Source organism: Lissotriton helveticus, chromosome 5_1 (genome assembly GCF_964261635.1).
Source record: "Lissotriton helveticus chromosome 5_1, aLisHel1.1, whole genome shotgun sequence".
Lineage (NCBI taxonomy): Eukaryota > Metazoa > Chordata > Amphibia > Caudata > Salamandridae > Lissotriton > Lissotriton helveticus.
In genome coordinates this window covers 1,891,618,810-1,891,640,263 of record NC_136065.1, presented here as the reverse complement: position 1 = coordinate 1,891,640,263, position 21,454 = coordinate 1,891,618,810, and the positions used below count along the sequence as shown (strand labels likewise).

The 21,454-nt window shown below is 49.0% G+C and overlaps 1 protein-coding gene across 1 annotated transcript in view; it reads right to left on the bottom strand.

The window, feature by feature from the left end:
• The window catches only part of CAVIN1 (caveolae associated protein 1), a 142,269-nt gene extending 125,704 nt beyond the window's left edge, over positions 1 to 16,565 (bottom strand). The window contains exon 1 of the mRNA XM_078645388.1: positions 15,854 to 16,565. Within this exon, the coding sequence (XP_078501514.1) occupies positions 15,854 to 16,297 (444 nt within the window). The 5' untranslated portion in view covers positions 16,298 to 16,565. The remainder of the gene's footprint in view (positions 1 to 15,853) is intronic.
• Positions 16,566 to 21,454: the final 4,889 nt, after the last annotated feature.

Genomic DNA, 21,454 nt, shown 5'->3' with positions numbered 1-21,454 from the left:
GTTAGTAAAAAACTGAGCATGTCTGGAAGGTTGTGTCCCTGATAACATGGAGTCACCTGGTAACACTGGGCTTAGTTCGGTATATAAGATACAGGTTCCGGAGATGCGACAGCCCCAAGGTCTCTTAAGCTAGAATAGATGGCCATCAACCAGCAACTCATCGCAGTCCTTGTCCTACACATACAGAAAGCTGTGCCTACCATACCTTGGCCAAAAAACATACAGAAAAACAGATCCTACACTTTACTCGCTTGTAGCTTGAAACCACTGGTGAAAACACCTCTCAGCATAAGACTAAACTTCAGCAACATGATACTCTTCGGACTGCCAAAAAATCTAACCTGTTTTTTTGTGCATCAGGGAGTGTGGTGCTAAGTCCAATAATTACTTTTGTGGTGCATCTGGTTCAAACTTGAGTTATCTCTTGAGCGTGATCATGCTTCGCACCAGTCGTCATAATCCAGTGCTCGACATTGACATTATAAACTGTGCAAAGGCACTGGTGGGCTGCACTGGCAAGAACCCATTCTGAAGGCACAAGATGATCTTGCTGGAGTCCTACAAGCAACTATGCTCATGGTATGCTGCTCCCGAGCCACCACAGAACCTGATTGGTCAAAAGTTTGGGGTCTAGCATGTCGATTGTGATTGTCCAACCAGCCCTTTAATTCAGCTGTGTCGTTATGTATTTATGAGTTCATGCCCAAACTCAACTCGGAATCTAACTGCGGTTGCCAAACTCTGGGTCACCTGAAACATAGCCCACAAGATCACATCTAGACATTGGAATCTTTTCTGGCTCTTCGACACTGAATTCCGATTAGTCATTTGAAGATCTCAAGATGCCAGTCAGGAGTTTGAATCGAAATCAACTTACCTTGTTATGTAGATTGCTATGCACATTCAGGTTTGGTATCTGGAATTACAGAATAGTGAGTCTGAGTCAATCATGTCCTATTGGCATTCCTAAAGCTGATTGGCTTAAATGTCCTCTGCAGAGTATCATGAGGGATTCTGCTGGGTCTTTCATCATTTGAGAGTTCAGAACTTTGTTTCCAGCTAGCAAGGATCCAGGAACTCCTTAATACTGTGGTGCCAAACAAACCTATTTCTTAATGTTGGCAACATTCGTCCATTTCTTAACTCAAATACCGAATCTCCTCTAATATGGCACAATATTGAATGTTTAAATGTATTTATTTCTTAACAAAATGCCACCAACAGACGTTCGTGCAAAGGATGCAGTGCTTTCCTTCTTCACTCCTCCTTCTCCCTTTTACGCCCACCCACCTTGAATCGAGCATGTCAAGGAATCCTCTAAAATAAGCTTGGCAGCCTTCCCATGGATTGTTTTCCATACATCAGGAAATGCTTAATGCTCACAGAAAACAATGGAGGCCAGGTTTCCATTGCAGGCATTCCTCAGGAGTCCAATCTGCTCAAAGGGTAGGGTGGGGAAGTCAACAGGAACTCTGCGTTATGGGTCTGTAGGACCGCAGCTCTATGTCCACTTGTCGTGAGAGCGTGCTACGTGAAAAAGTGGTGCTTTTCGATAAAAAAGCCTGGAAGCACTCCATGTTCCTGACAGTTAACATTAGGGCACAGATACTGCCCGATTCTGCCCGCGATGCTGCCGCCCTACCTTAAAGGACTACATCCACTCATTGGGAGGGTTGTTCCTGCTTCTGAATTGACCACTGAGTTAAGGCTCTTATATCGAGGTAGTTAATAGGCACCAATTTGCGGTGGTGAACTGGTCCATAAGAGATTCAGGAGATCTTGTGATAGGACGCTGTAACTGTAATGACAACTAGTGGACAGGACAGTGGCAGAAGGAGTTGCCTGGCACACTGTGAGGAACAAAAGTGATTTGAGAAAGTAACAAATGCCATGGAGTCCAAACTGTGCAAAGATTCAGGAACCAGCATTAATGAATATTTGGAGGTAGGATGTGGATTTGAATGTTATGTAACAGGGTTTATGACTTAATTGTGTTCCTATTTATTAATTGCCTTGATTTTTAGCAACAAACACTGTTTGACTCATGGTGTACTTTTCAGGGACATGAATCTACTCATCTGCAGGTGATTCTTGACACACTTAATACTTCCTTTATACAATCAACTGTGCCGACCCTTTGGAAACGCGCAATGGTGACTCCGCTATTAAAGAAACCTTTGGCTGACCCCGAAATGCTATCAAATAATAGACCCATTTCTCTTCTACCAGTGGTCACAAAAATTTTGGAAAGACATGTCCATTCTCACCTCACTCATTTTACAGAAACTAACAGCTCCCTCCACCCCTCACAGTCGGGTTTCCGGACCGACTATTCCACGGAAACAGTATTATTGGGGGTCACGGAAAAAATACGTAAACTTCTGGACGATGGCCAAACAGTTGCCCTCATCCTATTAGACCTAAGTGCGGCCTTTGACACCATCTCGCACAAAAAGCTGTTAAATACGCTAGAAAAAACAGGTGTTCGTGGGGCAGCCCTGAAATGGATCGGTTCCTTTCTAGAAACCCGTACTTTTCAAATTACATCAGCCACAGCGAGTTCCAAATCCTTTGTTTCACCTCATGGGGTGCCACAGGGCTCAATCCTCAGCCCATTGCTGTTTAATTTGTATGTGAGGCCTCTAGCAGATATAGCAGACCAAGCGGGCCTTGCTCTCATGACTTACGCTGATGACTCTCAAATCATCTTTTCATTATCTGATTCCAGCAAATCAGCCTCCTCCCCTTTTAAACAGGGCCTTATTGATATCTCCAACTGGATGACCTCCAACCAGTTAAAGTTAAACGGAGATAAGACAGAGGTTCTTATTTTAGGAAAACACAAAGATCTCTGGGAGTCCTCCCATTGGCCTTTGCAAATGGGTAATCTCCCTGTCCCTACCAGCCACGTCCGCAACCTGGGCGTCATTGTGGACAGCACCCTGTATATGAAACAACAAGCAGGCAAAGTAGCTGCTCTATGTTTCACTATCCTAAAATGGCTTAGGAAAATCCTCTGGATGTTGTCTGTCTCTACCCAAAAGACCGTAGTCAAGGCTTTGATCACATCTCGGCTTGACTACGGAAACATACTATATCTTGGGGCAAATAAGGCCGTGATACATAGATTGCAGCTTATCCAAAACTCTGCCGCCAGGCTACTCTGCAAGGTGCCAAAAACTTCCAGCATTTCAGGCCATCTTCGAGATCTACACTGGCTCAGGGTAGAAAATCGGATAAAATTTAAAGCCCTAAACTATATGTTTAGGATAAAAGCTGATACTGCCCCTAAATATCTAAAAGCTTTGGCGCACCCCTATGTACCCACTCGCGACCTACGATCCCAAACTGCGGCTAATTTCTGTGTATCCAGGTTTAAACTTTCTAGAATAGGAGGGAGATCTTTCTCCTATCTTGGTCCATTCATCTGGAACACTCTTCCTATTTTCATTCGGAAAGAAGAAAACCACTCGCGCTTCCGAAAACATGTCAAAACCTGGTTGTTTAATCAATAGCATCTGCAATAGGGTCTGCTTGGTTAAATACACGGTCCTGGCGCCGGGAAACCCTTTTTGGGTAGCTGCGCGCCTTACAAGCTTAACAAATAAATAAATAAATAAAATGTTCACCTTATTGCAGGCATTTTTCAGCTATCTGGAGTTGGTTTAAGTACTTACGTTTAGGAACCCAAATTGTGCTCCTCTATACTTTTAGAAATTTGTGTAGAAAAATGCTTTTCTTCTCCATAAGTTGGGTGGGATGACTTGAAACTGAATGAATTGTGTGTCTTTTATGGCCAGATCTGAAATAGCCAAGCACATTTGTTTTGGGAGACAATACCAGAGATGTGACGCCAGGGGTCGGCCATTTTGTTTCAGATTTTTTAGTAAGGAGTGTTCTCATTGGCTCATGTCAATTATGTAATCAAACGCAAATAATGTCAGAGATTTCTTGCCAATATGATGCATGCCCGAAGTTCAGAAACCCCATCACTAAGCCTTCTGGTATGTATTAGTATTTATATACCGTGAGCTGAGCTAGGGTGCAAAGAGCAGTGTACTCTATGGGGCTGTTGGGCGATGATGTAAGATCTTGTACATCAAGTGGGGATTTAAATCTTTGAATTGTACAATTACGTTTCACATATTGACCACTTTAATTCATATATTAACATTGTTTTTAGGCACAGAGATCGCGTGATTTGTACAAAATCCGCAATTTTCTGTCAGTTGCTTTTAGGATCCAAATTCAACAGCCTAGCCACTAGACCACAGTGCTTGCCCACTATAAATATGCATACAAGTCATGGGAGAACTTAATATCGCTCCGTCTTGTATCACTGCCTTGCTGCTATGGATTCTCATGTGCTTTGAATTACTTAGAATCTTTAGTTGTGAATCTGAAATACAAAGTGGCCACTGGCGTGGTGTGCAGATTTGCCAAATTGCCCATTATCATGTAAGACACTGTCAGTCAGTCCTGATCAAAAGTCTCTTTGTAAGCTCGTATTTACAGCCAGAGACGTACATTCGGCTAAGAACAACTCCAAATATGAGAACAGAACGTGCTTTTGGGTAAAAAGCCAGGAACAGCTAAAGGTGATAATCATAACATGGGGCCAACTTGGCAGCCAGGCTGGACCTCCTTTATTCAATAACTCAGATCCCTCCCAAGTGATAACGAACAAATCTTTGGCCCTAAATCGTGTTTTTCCTAATATGTGCAACGAGGGGGGCTGTTTACGCCTTGCTTAGCAGTGCCACTGTCTACAGACCTATTGTTACCAATTCTTCAAAATATACATAGAACGGTCTGTGGCTCCGCACAGAGGAGTATTCTCAGTCACTTTATGATATTTTCTGCCTTTTATGAAGTGCAGTATTGCAATGCACGCACAATTATTTTACATCTCAAGAGCACACGGAATCATCACACGTTCTTTGCCTTATATCATAAGGGAACAGTAAAAAGAATGCAATCTTGTTTTTACTACAACGGACTTCTTTTCAAATATACTAATTGTGAATCAGAAGCCAGCCTTATTGGCTTTGCCAGTGCTTGTTCAAAGGTGGGGCAGCGGTGTTCGTGCCGCAGCAGCGGTTTGTGAAGCTCTGACCTCTGACACCTGGCACGGATACAAATACCTCTGCCTTGACTCAGAGAGCTAATTTAGTCCTCGAGTGGCACACACGTCCTTAGCCCTCCTCGGGTGCCCATCTGCACCCTCCACCCCCTGGTGAGGGAAGACTCTTCCCGTGGGAAGAGGAAGGGTGGCCAGGTTTCCCCAAAAGCCGACACCGCCCCAGCCCTCTAGACTTTGAAAGCTATATCAAAGTGGCCGTCTTGCCTTCAGCCCTAAGGACATACATGACTTACAGACTCACTGGACTTCCAAGGACACAGGCCTCTGACATCACACCACTCGGTGAGCCGGCCTCGCTTCTTTGGGACATAAGCGACATTTACACCTCTTTCAGAAGCCCCCCCCCCCCCCCCCCGACTCCATTCTGTTTCCTTTTATTCTATTCAGTCCATTCAGCTCAAATACTGTTTTGTAGGCGATGGATCTAAAAGTGCTTTTAAAACTTGCCTGCCTCTTACCCTGTAGTTTCGCGCCCCGCCCCCCGCACACTCCCTAGAAATAGAAGGAGGACTACAGTCGGATACCTCTCTCCTCATTCCTTGCCCCGCCCTCGCGCCCGGTAATGAGGATCAGGTCTCAGGCAGATGTTAGAATTTTTTTATACGCGCAGACTTTTTCCATTCCGAACTACAGCATATGGCCTAAAAAGGACTTGAGGCTTCGGGCTGGTCCCTGCTGGTTTGTGAAATAAACAATCATGCAGAACAGACAGGAGTGCCACGCGGACACGCAGATCTCAGATCAGAAGCAGGGCGCCTTGCAGCACTGCAGCAGGAGCCCGAGGCGCTGGACCAGGGACTGGTGGCCTGCTGGAGGACAGAGGCAGGCTGGATATCTACCAGAGTGCAGCTAGGCAGTGCATGCAGTACTGGGCAAAGAGAACATGATACAGTTCTCCGCATCTCACACAACATCCCAGTGAAAGATGCCCAAGTGGTAGAAATGTGTGCAAGAACAGCTAATCTACTTGGCACGTAGGGCCACACAAGCTGCATAGCCAGTTAGGATTAATCATTCCTAGTCCAAATTCAGATTTCAAGTGCCCAACTGGATGTCTACCTCACTCGCCACCATCAGTGTTCTGCCATATTCAAATGTGATTCTGAAACATGTCACTGGAGTTATGAGTCCTTGGGTGAGTCCCTTCAATGCCTCTTATGCGTTTCACTATTGGAGGGTTTCAGTAGACCCCGCAAGTCCCGCCCCGGTTCAATCCGAACCCCAATGTGTGGAAAACCACTAACATCTGCTGGATGCTCTTCTACCCCAAGAAAGATTTAGCAGACTTTTATTCCAACACTAATTCACCAAAACACTGAGGTGCTATTCACTAAGTATGGGTGGAAAATTCATTCCGTTCGTGGTATTGCAAATTTTTGGCAATTTTGCGATCCGCGAATCGCGCAAAATTGCCCAAAAATACACAATTCGCGAGTTGGCGGATTTTTTTTTCTTGTTCGTGCTTCAAAAATACAATCTCACGCGCGCAGCATTGGATTACCATGATTCTGCGTTCGCTGATGAGTTTTCCTCCCTGTTCGCGTGCGCTGCGAGATTTTGGTAGCTGGCCGAGCGACGCCGCGATCGCGAACACGTCATTGCGACCCGAAGTAGGAAATTGCGAACGCGTACATGTCATTGCGACCCGAAACAGGAAAAAGGCATCGAGAGCAGGCTGGTTAAGTGGAAACAACATGTTCGCGACCGTTGCGACCGCGTGCGCAAGTTCTCGTTCCCGAACTGGTAAAAAAATCTTGCGAACTCGCAAAAAAAAAATTACGCAAGCTGGCGGAATTTGGCTAATTTTTGCGAATCGCGATTACATATTCACGTAAATTTGCATATCGCAAATTCGCAAATTCCACCCATGCTTACTATTCACACAGTGCAGTGTAAAAGCACAGGCGTAGCTCTACGGCTCAGATGCTTCTATGCGCTATTTCCTAACTCACAAACCATGTGTACGGGTGTGCCCGAAGAGCCACCCCAGGCGCGGGGTTCCGGGTGCACTATTGCACTTGTGTGTGACTCTGTTTTAGGCTCCCTATTTCCACAGAGCAGAGTTGTGGATAGTATACAATTCCGTACACTGGGCATGGCCGCCAAAGACGCAAAAACAATTTTCCCTTTCTTTTTTCTCAATGAGGAAAACGTTCCTTGTAAATTAAGCCCTTCTGTTACATCCCCCACAAAAACTCGGGACTGGCGTGTTCCTCTATCCAACCTGGAAGGAGAGTGTACATTTCCAGCCTCTTCCCAAATGGGAAGTGGTCAGATTTCAGTTTGTGAATGCTCGCAACGTACTAGTTCATAAACCTACAAGACAAACCACGATTTACTCGTCCAATTTCCCACACCTTGCATTGAATTTACTACTGCACATTTCTCAGCGCTGGTGGTGGAGACATCTTATGCTTATATACAATCCATGTGTAAAATCCTCACAGGCGTAAATTGTGGTACTTTTGGCCATAAACATAAGTTTGGTGACAAAGACCGTTGAATGTGGTCTACATTGAGTAGAATGGGACTTCCCATAGTGGCACACAGAAGCCACAAACGCAGTAAAATAGGTAACAGAAGCAGTGGAGAGAGGCTGGGGACTGCGGACTCACCCTAGTAGATGACACCTTACCACAGAGACCACCAAACCACAGCCTGACCCTGCCTACCTCCACGAAGGATCGGTCGCCGACAAAACGATCAATAATTATCAGCTTGAAGGACAGCCTCTCTCATTCCTCTTGAGTGACTTCACTCCATGCTTACAGTTGAGGGAGTGTTGGACATGATAGGGGCTCCCCTCCGCTTCTCATGCACAGCATAGGCCGCATTAGGAGCCCTCGCTGTACAAGCCAATCACGACAAACGGAGTGGCGTGCTATCCATCCAACTAAAAGCGCTGGGTATTGAGGGGTGGCCAAGAAGCGCCTCAACCAGTGCAAGTATGGTTCTTCACTTCCATACCTCTATCAGCAAAATTGCTGAGGGGCTAGAAGGGAAGGCGCGGACCGCACATTACAATCATTTTACAATACACACACCATATATGCATATGTTGAACTTTAACATGCACAAACACAGGCAGTCGAAGGACCTCTGGAAAAGGTGTGTAAAAAAGATGTCACCCTCAGTAGTGTGACCATTTCTTGAAGCCACACCCAGAAAAATAAAGAGACTGAAGACACTCCACAGAGAAGGTGCCAAGAGGGTGCAAAGATGGCAAGAGAAGCACTATGAAGAGGGAGCGCAGCACTGAAATCTGTCTATCTGAAAGTGTGCTCCATCAAGGACATCTACTGGCCCAAGGACTGACTACCTCACCGCCACTCACGCCTGGATGCCAGGTCCCTCCCTCTAGCCCAGCCTGGTTGAAATTGAATTCATTCCTCCATCAGCAACATGAGCCAAGCTGGGACCCTATCAGTTGCTTTCATTAGCTGTATGGATACAGTCTTCAATTCTCAATAGACATAAAGAACTCAGACTCAGCGCTGACAGCGACCTCTCCATCGAACTCACACTGCAAAGAAAACTGAGGCAGCCTTATACAAACTCTCACTTGTACACAGAACACATCCCCAGCTCTCAGAAACAGATGCCAGAAACACTGCACACGCCCTGGTCCTCCCTCAGCTGGCTGGTGGCAATGTCCTACTCACCAACTTCCATGACTCCGCATTGGCTCCATGGTATTGCATCCAATGTGCCACCACCCATCTCATCACGGGGTTCAATATATATCACATCACTGCGAGAGTGATGAATCTATAAGCACTGTCCATCAAAGACTGCATCATCTTTAAGGCTTGAACTTACAAATCAGTAAGAACAGGCCCACCGTCCCACTTGCTTGAAGATCATGACATTGGAAGACTTCAGGGCGAGAAATGCAACAATGAAAACTGGAGACTGTACGCACCAGGACCTCCAAGGATACCCTTCTGAATTTCAGGCTCAACACATCACTCTAGAAGTTCAGAAAGGAACTAAAGTTGTTTCTCTTCAGAGATCACCTCATCTGGCATCGATAAGGACCTCCGGGCTCCTCTGTCCATAAGCCCACCAATGAAGAATCTCTGCCCACCCAACTCTCTCCTTCCATCCTACACTCTTCTGACTTGTTCCCTAGTCTCCACGTGAACTAAAATGGCTTCACTTTCCTGTTACTATGCAACGCACTGCACTGCTTTTCACTGTTGCTTGAATTTTTGGAGGACCAGGTCAGACATAGAATTGATACATATTTTGTGGAGGCGAGGACGGAAATGAGGTAGACAGTAAAATACCCAAGGGTATATATACAGTTGAAGAGATCATCATATACAAGGGGATTCGTTTCTGTAGACCAGGATTACTATAAAAGATTTATTGAGGAGTAGCTCAGAATGCGTAGTAAATGCCTGGAACATCTTTGCAGCAAAAGTAGCAAAATAATAACAATCATTGACAAAGTCAATACGTCTTGTCTTTAGGACTTCTTTGCCAAAAACATTTAGCTATACTGTGCAGCATTATCAAAAATAGAAGGCTAGAAAAAGGAAGGTACTATGAGGGAGCCATGCTATTTTGTAGGCACAAGTATGCTGCATTGTGCCATTTGTTTTCTGTTTATAGATCAGAGATGAAACAGTAGATTAAAAATAGAACAAATAGAAGTAGCACAAAAGTGCTTTTAAGTTGGAAGGGTATGAGGAGATAGGCTGGGGAGAGGGAGGGTGAAGGGAAGCAATGGGGAGTGGCCAGGGGAGGAGAAAGATATGACTTGTGGCAGAAGCTCACAAGTGAAGAAGCAAAGTGAGGGAGAAGCACACAAGGATGCATGAAACACAGAGGAGGCGGGGGAAACACTAGGGCAGGAGAGAGCAACACAGAGCATAACAGAGAATGGAAAAGAAGACATGAGGGAGAAAGCTGGAAAACACATGCACTGTCATGGAGTGCTAAACCAAAAAGAAAAATGCAGATCCCGAAAAGTGAGTGGTTGAAAGACACAAGTAAAGATGCTATGTTCCAGGGGAAGGGCAAATACAGCAGAGGAAGGTAAGCCCACACAAGGAAATTAATAATAAGCAAGCTGAGAGTGAAAATAAAGTCAACCAATGGGAAGCAATGGGCGGGGCTATACGACAACTGCAAGTTCACCCTAGGTCTTTTCACAAACCAGACAGACTGAGCTGTGTGGCAGGCAAGACTTAAACAATCCCAGATCTGCTGAGAAAGTTACTTCTGTAGATTTATAGTAGGCAGCCCTTATGTGCATTAAATACCTACGTTTCTGTGCATCAGCCACCCTCTGCACTAGGGCCCGCTGAAAAGGAAAGTATTTGCGACATATTACGGCACATATGAGAGCTTAATGGTATTACAAACAAAAGTGTGGATCCAGATGCAAGGTGGAGGGATCCAAGTGAAACTATAACATTCTCATAGTTTATGGGCTCATCTGTGCTTCTGTGTTTATTTATTTGCATGCTGTTGTGGGTTTGGCCAAATCTCTCCTCAGTGGTTTGTTGGGCACACTAAATTCCTTGCGGTCTCCTCATAAAGAGGCCACCATATTGGATCCCTGACAGCGAGGCGCTTGTCTGCGTGTCCAAACTGTGTAACACAACATCCTTGGGGTGATGTGGGTCTCTCAAGCTCCTGTGCCTTCTGTCCATGTTGTGTAAAACAAATATCCCCTACATGTTTCCCTACTCCATGGAACATGCAGTTTATTCAAGCCTAAAATGGTTATTTAGTTATTATGCGGCATATTCCAAATAATCTAGAAACCAGCAAAGTTTTTAATGCAGAAAACAATATCATTTTAGCTCTTGTGAGGAAATGTGGGTGGCATTGAGAAAATATTCCACGAACTGAATGCAGGGTGGAGCTGTCGATAGAGCAGCAGGTGCAGTAGCACCAGGCACAGGAGCTTGAGAGACCCACCTCACCCCAAGCATGGCTTCCTTTTGCAACCTACCCGCGACTGGAAGAGGCCAGTGTTTCTTGCTTGTCTGAAGGCACCCTCGTTAGTTCACGGTCTTAAAACCCTAAAGTTTGACTCAAACTTTATGCGACGACGAAACGAAAGCCTGAGATTTCCCGGGTAAATTTAATTCCCCTCACCCTCAATACCCGCCACCCTCCGCCCCCCCCTCCCCCCCCCCCAGTCCTCACCCCCTCTCCAGCAGTGACTTCTACTCCACGCCCTGACTTGGCAACAGCCAGTAATACCGCCCCCTCGCGTTGTGGCCCCCGCACATTCTCCAGCGCTAACTCTGCATCAGATTAAGTGGCGCCTAACAAGGGGCCTTGAGAAGCGGCCAGGGAATGAGCGCCCTGCAGTGGGCGAAGGGGCGCGGGCACTTGCGTTATATCCACTGGTGCACGGAGTGCTGCAGTGGGCGAAGGGGCGCGTGCACTTGTGCTATAGCCTACTATAGACTACTGGTGCACGCGTGGCTGCAGTGGGCGAAGGGGCGCGGGCACTTGCGTTATATCCACTGGTGCACGGAGTGCTGCAGTGGGCGAAGGGGCGCGTGCACTTGTGCTATAGCCTACTATAGACTACTGGTGCACGCGTGGCTGCAGTGGGCGAAGGGGCGCGGGCACTTGCGTTATATCCACTGGTGCACGGAGTGCTGCAGTGGGCGAACGGGCACGCGCACTTGTGGTATAGCCTACTATAGTCTACTTGTGCACGGGGTGCTGCATTGGGCGAACGGGCTCGCGCACTTGTGTTATATCTGCTGGTGCATGGCTCTGCAGTGGGTCAAGGGGTGGTGCACTTGTGCTTTATTCTACTGGTGTACGAGAACATTGCAGTGGGCGAAAGGGCGCGCGCCGCGTGCACTTGTGTTATATTATATCCACTAGTGCACGGAGCATTGCAGTGCACGAAGGGCGCGTACACTTGTACTATATCTACTGGTGCATGAGACATTACAGTGGGCGAAGGGGAGCGTGCACGTGTGCTAAATCTACTGGTGCAGTGGGCATTGCAATGGGCGAGGGGCCGAGTGGACTTGTGATATTACTACTACTGGTGTAGTGGGCACTGTAAATGATGAAGGGGCACGTGCACTTATACTATATTTACTGGTGCACGGGGCATTACAGTAAGCAAAGGGGAGCGTGCACTTGTGATATATTCTACTGTTGTACTGAGCATTGCAGTGGGCGAAGTGGCGCGTGTACTTGTACTATATCTACTGGTGCACGAGTCATTGCAGTGGGCGAAGGGTGCGTGCACTGTGTTATATCTACTGGTCCATGGATCATTGCAGTGGGCGCAAAAGGGGCGCGTGCACTTATGTTATATCTACTGTGCACGAGACATGGCAGTGGGCAAAAAAGGGGTGCGTGCACTTGTGTTATATCTACTGTGCACGAGTCATGGCAGTGGGCAAAAAAGGGGCGCGTGCACTTGTGATATCTATTGGTGCACGAGTCATTGCAGTGGGCGAAAAAGGGGCGCGTGCACTAGTGTTATATTCTACTGGTGCACTGAGCATTGCAGTGAGTGGAGGGGCGTGTCACGGGGCATTGCAGTGGGTGAAGGGACGCGTGCATTTGTATAGTTGTACTCAATTTTACTAGTGCACAGGGCATTGCAGTAGGAGAAGAGGCGCGTGCACTTCTGCTATGCTCTACTGGATCACGGGGCAGGGCCTCCCTCCTTCATTCCGCAGTTGTTAAGTGGATCACACAGTTTATACAGCGCCCCCGACGCACAGATGTTTGCACCAATTAGTGTAAAAACGCCTCTTCCACTGCCCATCACAGCGCGAACGTGCAGGCTCATGTTAGGTATTCTCCTATCTAAACTGGCAATGAAAGTCAGGGGTTTAGAGTTTGCTGCTGAGGCTTTTGTGTTAATCTTCAGATTGGCACACTGCAGGGTTAACTCGGCCTTTCATCCTTCTGTGGTCGAGAGACCAATAACATTCAGTACTTAAGTACCAAGAGGAAATGTGGTTTCTGATGCGTAGACTACTAATCAGACGCGCTGCTCTGAGGGAGGGGGGCCGATACAACGCGTACCACAGACGGGAAGAGGGGGTTGCAGCCGATGAGTGCCGATTGAACTGGAGGGGACTGGGAAGCGCTGCGAAGCGGCAACTTTGGATATACTTCAAGATGTTGCCACCAAGAACAAGAACCCATCAGAGTGCACAGCGTCTCCCCCTGGGCAGAAATGCAAGTTCGTCTAGCTAACTTGCTAGTTTTTCCAGACGCGACACTCAATACACCCACTTCCAAATCTGCTTTTCTGGAAGGGGGGTGGAGGGGGCAGAGCAGTCGTGCTGTACGCTTAGCTGTATCAACTGGTCTCACTCATTCACCCACTCAGCCTCAGAACAAGGAGTCCCGGCTTCTAATGGAGCTTCATGACTGGACCATGCCGTGTTATCTTGGACAGATATTCAATAGACACCAAACGCGAGTCCTTTCAGCAACAGATTACCAAAAAACCCAGCAGGTTGAGTAAAATACAAAAAAGCGAACATGCCTGTACACAACTAAAAACCTGGGGTGCGCCCAGATGTGTGGTGAAGTAAACGACCACACTGGGGCAGCAGGGGGCTATAACAGGTGGGCGTGGGCAGCCATGGGGCTCCTGACCCCACCCTTCCACACAGCCCTCTGAAGTTACGGTGCCTCGTGTCAGGTGTGTGAGCAAACCCAGTTCAGTTTTCTTTGTATTAAGGTAACTGTAGTTGTCTTTGTCATAATATAAACACAACTACCAGAAGAAAGAGAAGGAAAAAAACAGGCTTAATGGCTCACCTTAAATGGGCACATGGACATTCACAGGATCACCACAGACCCAGTTCTGGGCTTCAACGAATTACTGCATTCTGGGGTCTACAGAAGTGCCACACCTCAAACGAACCTGTTGGACTAAACCACCTCCTCTCAATGACCTTTAGCAGGTAAGTCCATGAGTGGACAAGGGGTGCACTGGTGACAAGGAAGGAACCATTCGGTTACCATGGCCATGAGACAGCTGAAGACCCCCTTCACACAGCGGCAGTAGACATAGCCCTTGGGACACAGGACGACGTAAGACCCTGTCGCTCTTTTGAGGTAAGCGAGGCACATACGGAAGACGTGGATCCCTGGTGGAGCATGACTTAGATACAGTGGTAGGCGTGGTGCATGGTGCATCGGCCAAACCGCGCTCTCTGTCCATCTCTAACAGTAAGCGAGTCGCGTACAAGGCAGGTTATAACTTTCAAAAGATGGTAAGCGAGGTGCCCTGGGTTGATATATGGTCTTTGTTGGTCTCTAGAGGTAGGCGAGGCATGTGCCAGGTAGATCATGAGTTTGATATGGGGGTAAGCGTGGTGCATGGGCCGACCTAATGCCCTTGCTGGTCTCTGGAGGTACGCGAGTCGTGTGCCGGGTAGACCATGAGTTTGATAAACTGGTAGGCGTGGTACATGGGCCAGATGTATGACGTTACAACGCATACTTTTACATCGCATGCCTTTACAACGCAGTTTTTACATCGCATACCATTACAACGCATAGTGCTTTTAGGCGCTGGATAGTGATTTATTTAATTTACTATTCCAACTCCAGTCCCCGTGGATAGTAGGGAAGGTGTTGGATAGTATATTAAATACATTCCCTATCCTAGAGCGCCCCCCAGCGCTATGCGTTGTAAAAGTTGCGTCGTAATGGTAGTGCGTTGTAAAAGTTTAGTTGTAAAGGATGTTTCCCACATGGGCCAACCTAAGACCGCTGTCCATCTCCAACAGCAAGCGAGGCACTTACTTGGTGGAGCATAACTTTGAAATGGCGGTAGGCGAGGTGACATGGTTCAACCTAAGTTGTTTGTCGGTGTCTAGAAGTAGGCGAGATACCTACAAGGTAGACCATGACTTTGCTATGGTGGTTTGTGTGGTGCATGGAACATGGGCCGGTCTAAGGCCTATGTTGGTCTCTAGAGGTAGGCGAGGCCTGTACCCGGTAGACAATAGGTTTGATATGGAGGTAGGCAAGGGGCAAACCTAGTAGACCATGAGTTTGATGAGGACGTAGGCGTGGCACGTGCCTGGTAGACCATGACTTTGATATGGAGGTCGGCGTGGTGCATGGGACATGGGACGACCAAAGACCTCTGTCTATCTCTAACAGTAATCGATGCGCATACTTGGTAGGACATGGAGGTGACATGGGTCTACCTAAGGCATTTGTTGGTGTCTTGAGGTAGGTGAGGCGTGTACCCGGTAGACCATGAGTTTGAGATGGAGGAAGGTGAGGCGTGTACATGGTAGATCATGGGTTTCATATGGAGGTAGGCGAGGCACATGCTTGGTTGGTCATTACTTCGATATGGCGCTGTGAGGCACGTACCTGGTAGATCATGACTTTGATATGGTGGTAGGTGTGGTGCATGGGACATGGGCCGACCAAAGACCTCTGTTCATCTCTAACAGTAAGTGAGGCATGTACTTGATAGGACATGGAGGTAACATGGGACTACCTAAGGCCGTTGTCGGTGTCTAGAGGTAGGTGAGGCGTGTACCTGGTAGACCATGACTTTGATATGGTGGTATGCATGATGCATGGGACATGAGCCGGCCTAAGGCCTTTGTCTGTTTCTAGAGGTAGGTGTGGCGTGGACCTGGTAGACCATGAGTTTCATATAGAGGTAGGCGAGGCGCATGCCTGGTTGGTCATTACTTCGATATGGCGCAGTGAGGCACCTACCTGGTAGATCATAACTTTGAAGTTCCTCCTTCTCAGCAGCTCCGACTCGTTGACCTCCAGCTTCTTGATCTGGCCGGCCTGCTTCTCCAGGTTCTGCCGCACCGTCTTGACGTTGACGCTCACCTTGCGCACCTTCTCCAGCATCTTGTTGACGGTGTTGCTGGTGGTGGTGTGGTTCTTGGCCAGCTTGGTCAGCTCGCCCTGGATGCTGGTCACCGCGCTCTCCATCTCCTGCTGCCGCTCCTCCAGCTGCGCCTGGGTCAGCTGGATCTGGTCCACCGCGCCGATGATCTTGTCCAACAGGGTGAGGACCATCACGCCGTTGATCTGGTCCGGCTTGATGGGCTCAGGCTCGGTGGGCTCGGTGATCTCGGCTGGCACCTGCTCCTCAGAGGTTTCGGAGTGGGCTGGCTGCTCCACAATGTGCAGGTCGATGTCCGCCATGGTGTCCAGGGAGGGCCAGAGAGCAGAGACGAGGTACTGGACTGGAGAAGGAGCTAGTCCCAATTGTAGACCCCTCGGAGGGCGCTTGGTCTGGGCCTGGGCCGGGAATGGAGAGCTCGGTGCCTGATTGCGTGCCTGTGTGTGTCTGGGGTGGGAATGGCACCGCGCTGCAGAGCAGAGCGCCGGGACAGCCCTCTGCAAAAAGTTTCCGAGCTCGCCGGGGATTGGCTGGCTCCACCTCGGCTATATTCATGCGAGCCTGCCAAATGCCTTTCCCCGGGGCCCACCCTCGCTGGAATGATTAAAATAGTTGGGAGGCAGGCGCGGAGGGAGCCTGCATGCGAGTACATGCAGGCGCTGCCAGTCCAGGAATGCGCAGGGGGGGAAGCTCGCGCCGCACGGGCCCTGCACCGGAGGGCGCGCGGAAAAACAAATAGATGGGTGGTGGCCGCTCACCGGAGCCCCCTTTCATTACGGCTGCCTGTGCAGAGCTTCTTTTAATCTGTTCCAGACTGAAGCGGACTGTGTGAAGGCAGGAGGCGCTACGATGCATTTTTATGATATAGGACAACGTAACATAGCATGTATTACATGCCACAGCACAGCAGAACCTATTGTACCATAACACAGTGCAACATACCAACATACCACTGTAAACCGGCCTGAAATAAATCAAGCAGTTGGTGGATGAGCCCTATATAAAACTGTGCAACGCAAGAAACACACTGATTAATACGTATCGTAACAACATAGCACATCATAACGGAATGTAACATAGCATAAAACACCAAACATAATGCAACGTAGCATGCACAGCATAGCAGAATGCAACATAGCATAAAACAGCATAAAGGAATGTAACATAGCATAAAACAGTATAATGGAATGTAACATAGCATAGCACACCATAACGGATTGTAACATAGCATAAAACAGTATAATGGAATGTAACATAGCATATCACAGCATAACGGATTGTAACACAGCATAACCCAGAATAAAGAAATGTAACATAGCATAGCACAGCATAACGGAATGTAACATAGCATAAAACTATAATGGAATGTAACATAGCATAGTACAGCATAACGGAATGTAACATAGCATAAAACAGTATAATAGAATGTAACATAGCATAGCACAGCATAACGAAATGTACCATAACATAAAACAGCATAAGGGAATGTAACCAGTGGAGGCTGCCAACGTGGGTGAGTGAAGGGGTTTGCAAATTGGTGGTGGGTGGGTGGGTAGTTAGTTGGTTTTATAAAATGAAAACAATTAAGTAAATAAAATAAAACATTTCTGTGATTGCTACTGTGTCTTCCTCGCTCTGTCTTCTTCCCTCGTAACTCCAGGGCCCCAGTTAGGTCTCCTAACCAATCCTGGGGCTTCTCTCACAGCATCCGAGCAGCACCAGGATTGGTGGGAGCGGCCTCCATCTGCGCTCACAAGATCACTGGAGGCTTTTGCTTTCTCTAACCCAGCTGTCTTGAGAGGTTTAAAGTGTGTATATGTGGCTGGCTGTTGCAAGACGGCGGCCAAAGAGACATGCACACTTTAAACAAGTGCAAATGGCAGCCCACCCTCCTCTCTGCTGCTACAACTCAGCAGCAGCCCACCCCGCCCTGACACTCTGTTGACTAAAAATGAAATGGTAATGAGTAAACTCTATTACCATTTTATTTTTCCATCTCTGGGGTATTTCAGCGGGGCGACGCTCCTCCGCTATAACGGAGGAGCCACCCCGGAATGCAACATAGCATAAAACAGCATTTGACACCAGCTCTTCAGCCCACATGTTGTTCCTGGCACTGCCGTGAGGGGAACGGCTCTGGGACTCATCTGGCCGTACAACTGCCACTGCCGGACTTTCTGCCTCGACCCCTGTCCTCCCGCGACCGCAGCCCCCGCGACTACATCTCCCAGGGGGCTGCGTGAGGCGCACACTGCTGACGTCATCAGGAGTTTTTTTTTTCCAAAAAAGTTACCTGGCCACCAATTTCAGTACTGCTAATTAATACTGCAGATTCGAAATACAACGCAAACAATCGTACTTTACTTTCATATTTGTATTGATTCAACTTCATTTTAAACAACTATTCATCACTCTTGATGCATAGGAGGAATACACATTTCATTCAGTATATTGTGCGACTCAAAATTATATGAAAAACATTTTACAAAAACATATTAGAAAGTCAAAAACAAAGACAAAACACTGTTGTATTTGCATCAATTAATTACACCAGTCCAAAATTTCAACAATTGCCTGTCAAAATTCAAATTCTATGTGGCACTATGACAGGCAGACTGCGGAAAAATTATTTTTTATAAAAGTCCGCTCTCGGGGTATATTTCCATTATGACACCCTCACTAGAGTCCCATTCAATGTTGGTCCCTCGCAGACGATTAAAGACGTGCCGACGCGTTTCAAATCACCTTCTACATTGGGGGATTATCATCAGGGCTTTAGACCACGGTGTAATCCTTATAGCTTTTGATGGGGTTCTTTTGATGGTCCATCTTCTGTCCTGGAGTCTTCGTACATCTATTTCGATGACTCCCCACTTGCGTTCGTGTTTCCAGACACAGTCAACTTAGGACGTTTTGAATTCACCTTGTGTGAAAGGTTCCTCTTCTACCAGATGAATTGCATCCTCGTCTAAATTTGGGGCAGCATCATTTCTTTGCAGCTGTGTTCTTCCGGCATAGATTCAGTATTCTTCCACCTTGATTCGGAAAGTGGCATCTCTCACCAAACCGTCATCAGGAGGGCGCCGGAGGCCTTGAAATTCGGCCCGTCCCTCCCGCATCGCGGGACGCATTTGACACCAGCTTTTCAGCCCACCTGTTGTTCCTGGCACCGCCGTGAGGGGAACGGCTCTGGGACTCATCTGGCCATACAGCCGCCACTGCCCGGACTTTCTGCCTCGGCCCCTGTCCTCCCGCGCCCGCAGCCCTCGCGACTACATCTCCCAGGGGGCTGCGTGAGGCGCGCGCTGCTGACATCATCAGGAGGGCGCCGGAGGCCTTGAAATTCGGCCCGGCCCTCCCTCATCATGGGACACATTTGACACCAGCTCTTCAGCCCACCTGTTGTTCCTGGCACCGCCGTGAGGGGAACGGCTCTGGGACTCATCTGGCCATACAGCCGCCACTGCCCGGACTTTCTGCCTCGGCCCCTGTCCTCCCGCGCCCGCAGCCCCCGCGACTACATCTCCCAGGGGGCTGCGTGAGGCGCGCGCTGCTGACGTCATCAGGAGGGCGCCGGAGGCCTTGAAATTCGGCACGGCCCTCCCGCAGCGCGCGGGCGTGCCCGGGCAAAGCCCGGGCCAAGAGCGGGCCCAACCCGCGCCCGTCAGAGACCGGAAGAAGCAGGGCAGGGCCACCCCCCTGACATTTGGGTTGTATGGTCCTCAGCCTAAGGACAACAGGAACTAAAAGGTACTGTGGAGTAAAGAGGGGGGTTTCTGTAAATTAACAAAAGCTGTGTTATTGTGCCAACCTGTTTTGCAGAGACTTCCCCAACGTATAATCTCGATCGAGAGTGTCCATCACAATCCGGTTGACTGTACAAATGGGCAAAAGAAAGTCTATGGATGGGGGAGCCCAATTGTCACAACCAAAAAAGGGGAAAAAGGCAAAAAGGCTTTATATGCAGGTTCCAACTGTACCCTGACAAAAATTGAAACCATCGTCAGTGAATGTGAGGAGGTTTTGGCAGGGAATTCACGTAACCAGTGGGTTGAAAATCCTGATCCCCTTTCTGAAGTGTCAAAACAGCAGCGAGGGAAAGTGATCCCTGCAATCTTCAATAAAAACCCCCCATATATCCCCCCAATATGCGAAGTTCACAATCCATTAGAAGGCCCCTCTATGGTAAACCCAATAGAGGCTCCTAATTCTCCAAGTAATATATCTGAAATTACAGCTCATGGGATGACACAGGTGAATGCATGTGAGATAGGCATTAACTGTTCTAATAGATTTTCGGTATTAGAAGGGGAATCAGGGGACTTAATGGATGTAATAGCACAAGCTACTACCAGGGGCACTAGTGCTCCGGAGCTATCCGGAGAAGCTCATGGGGGTTGTTTGAATTGTTCATCTTTTAAAAGGGCCCTCCTCGACGGGCGTGGCCAAGATGGCGGGGTAGAAAGACGTGTCTGCCGGAGCTCCTGACCCCATCCAAGGCCCCAAGCCCTTATCTCAGCTAAATCTCCCCCCCGGAGCCACACTGAATAGCTGCGCTATCAGGGGAGTTGGTCACCGCCCGGCCACCGCCGCTGGTGCCCCGCAGAGCGAGAACTCACCGAGTTAGCGGTGCCGAGTTGCTGACCGGTGCCGCCCAGAGCGGGCACAGTGCCCCGGTCCCGACGGGACGGTGGACCACGAGACGGCGGTGAGGCGCAGAGCTGGCCGACTGGAGTGTGCGGAGCTCCCCGACAGCAGCGGACTGCGGAGCCCATCATAGAGGTGTGGAGCGGCGCGGTGTCCGGGGCGCCTCTGCTCTCTTCCCTGCGCTCCAAGATGGCGACGCGCTGGGACCGGGGATCTCCGCCCGGACCTGAAGATGACCCCGGGACCGATCAGTGAGTGCGCTGACTGGAGCGGTTGCTCCCCGCTGCTAGGTGGGACTTCCCGGGCGGCGAAGCGGGCGAGGTGTCGGAGGCTGCGGACCCACCGGCCGGAGCCTGGAGATCTCCCCGCCCGAGGTGCTGGCGTGACCGGGGTGAGAGCTACGCAGGTGCCCGGCTTGGAGGCCTCCCCGAGCCGTGCGAGAAGCCGGGCGCGGTGTCCAACGGGGCTGCGGCCCTAACGAGCGCTGATTGAGGCCGACTGGACACCTGACAAGCCCCCGCGCCCCTGGTGCCATCCCGCTTGTGCGCCGGGCCACCAGCGAGGCCCACGGCAACCCAGCCACACACGCAGAGACTCGATGCAGGCGGAGGAGCAGCGGACGCAACCTTGAAAGAGCTATCTCCCTCGCAGACGCCTCGGAGCATACAGGGGGGAGACGACGAAGATCTGGCGGCAGCCCTTGCCAACGGTTGCCGCGACTGCCGTCGGACCCAAGCAGGCGAGGGGACACGACCGGAAGGCCGTGGGGGAGGGGGCGCGGGGCGCTACAGTACACCGTGCTGGGGTGGTGC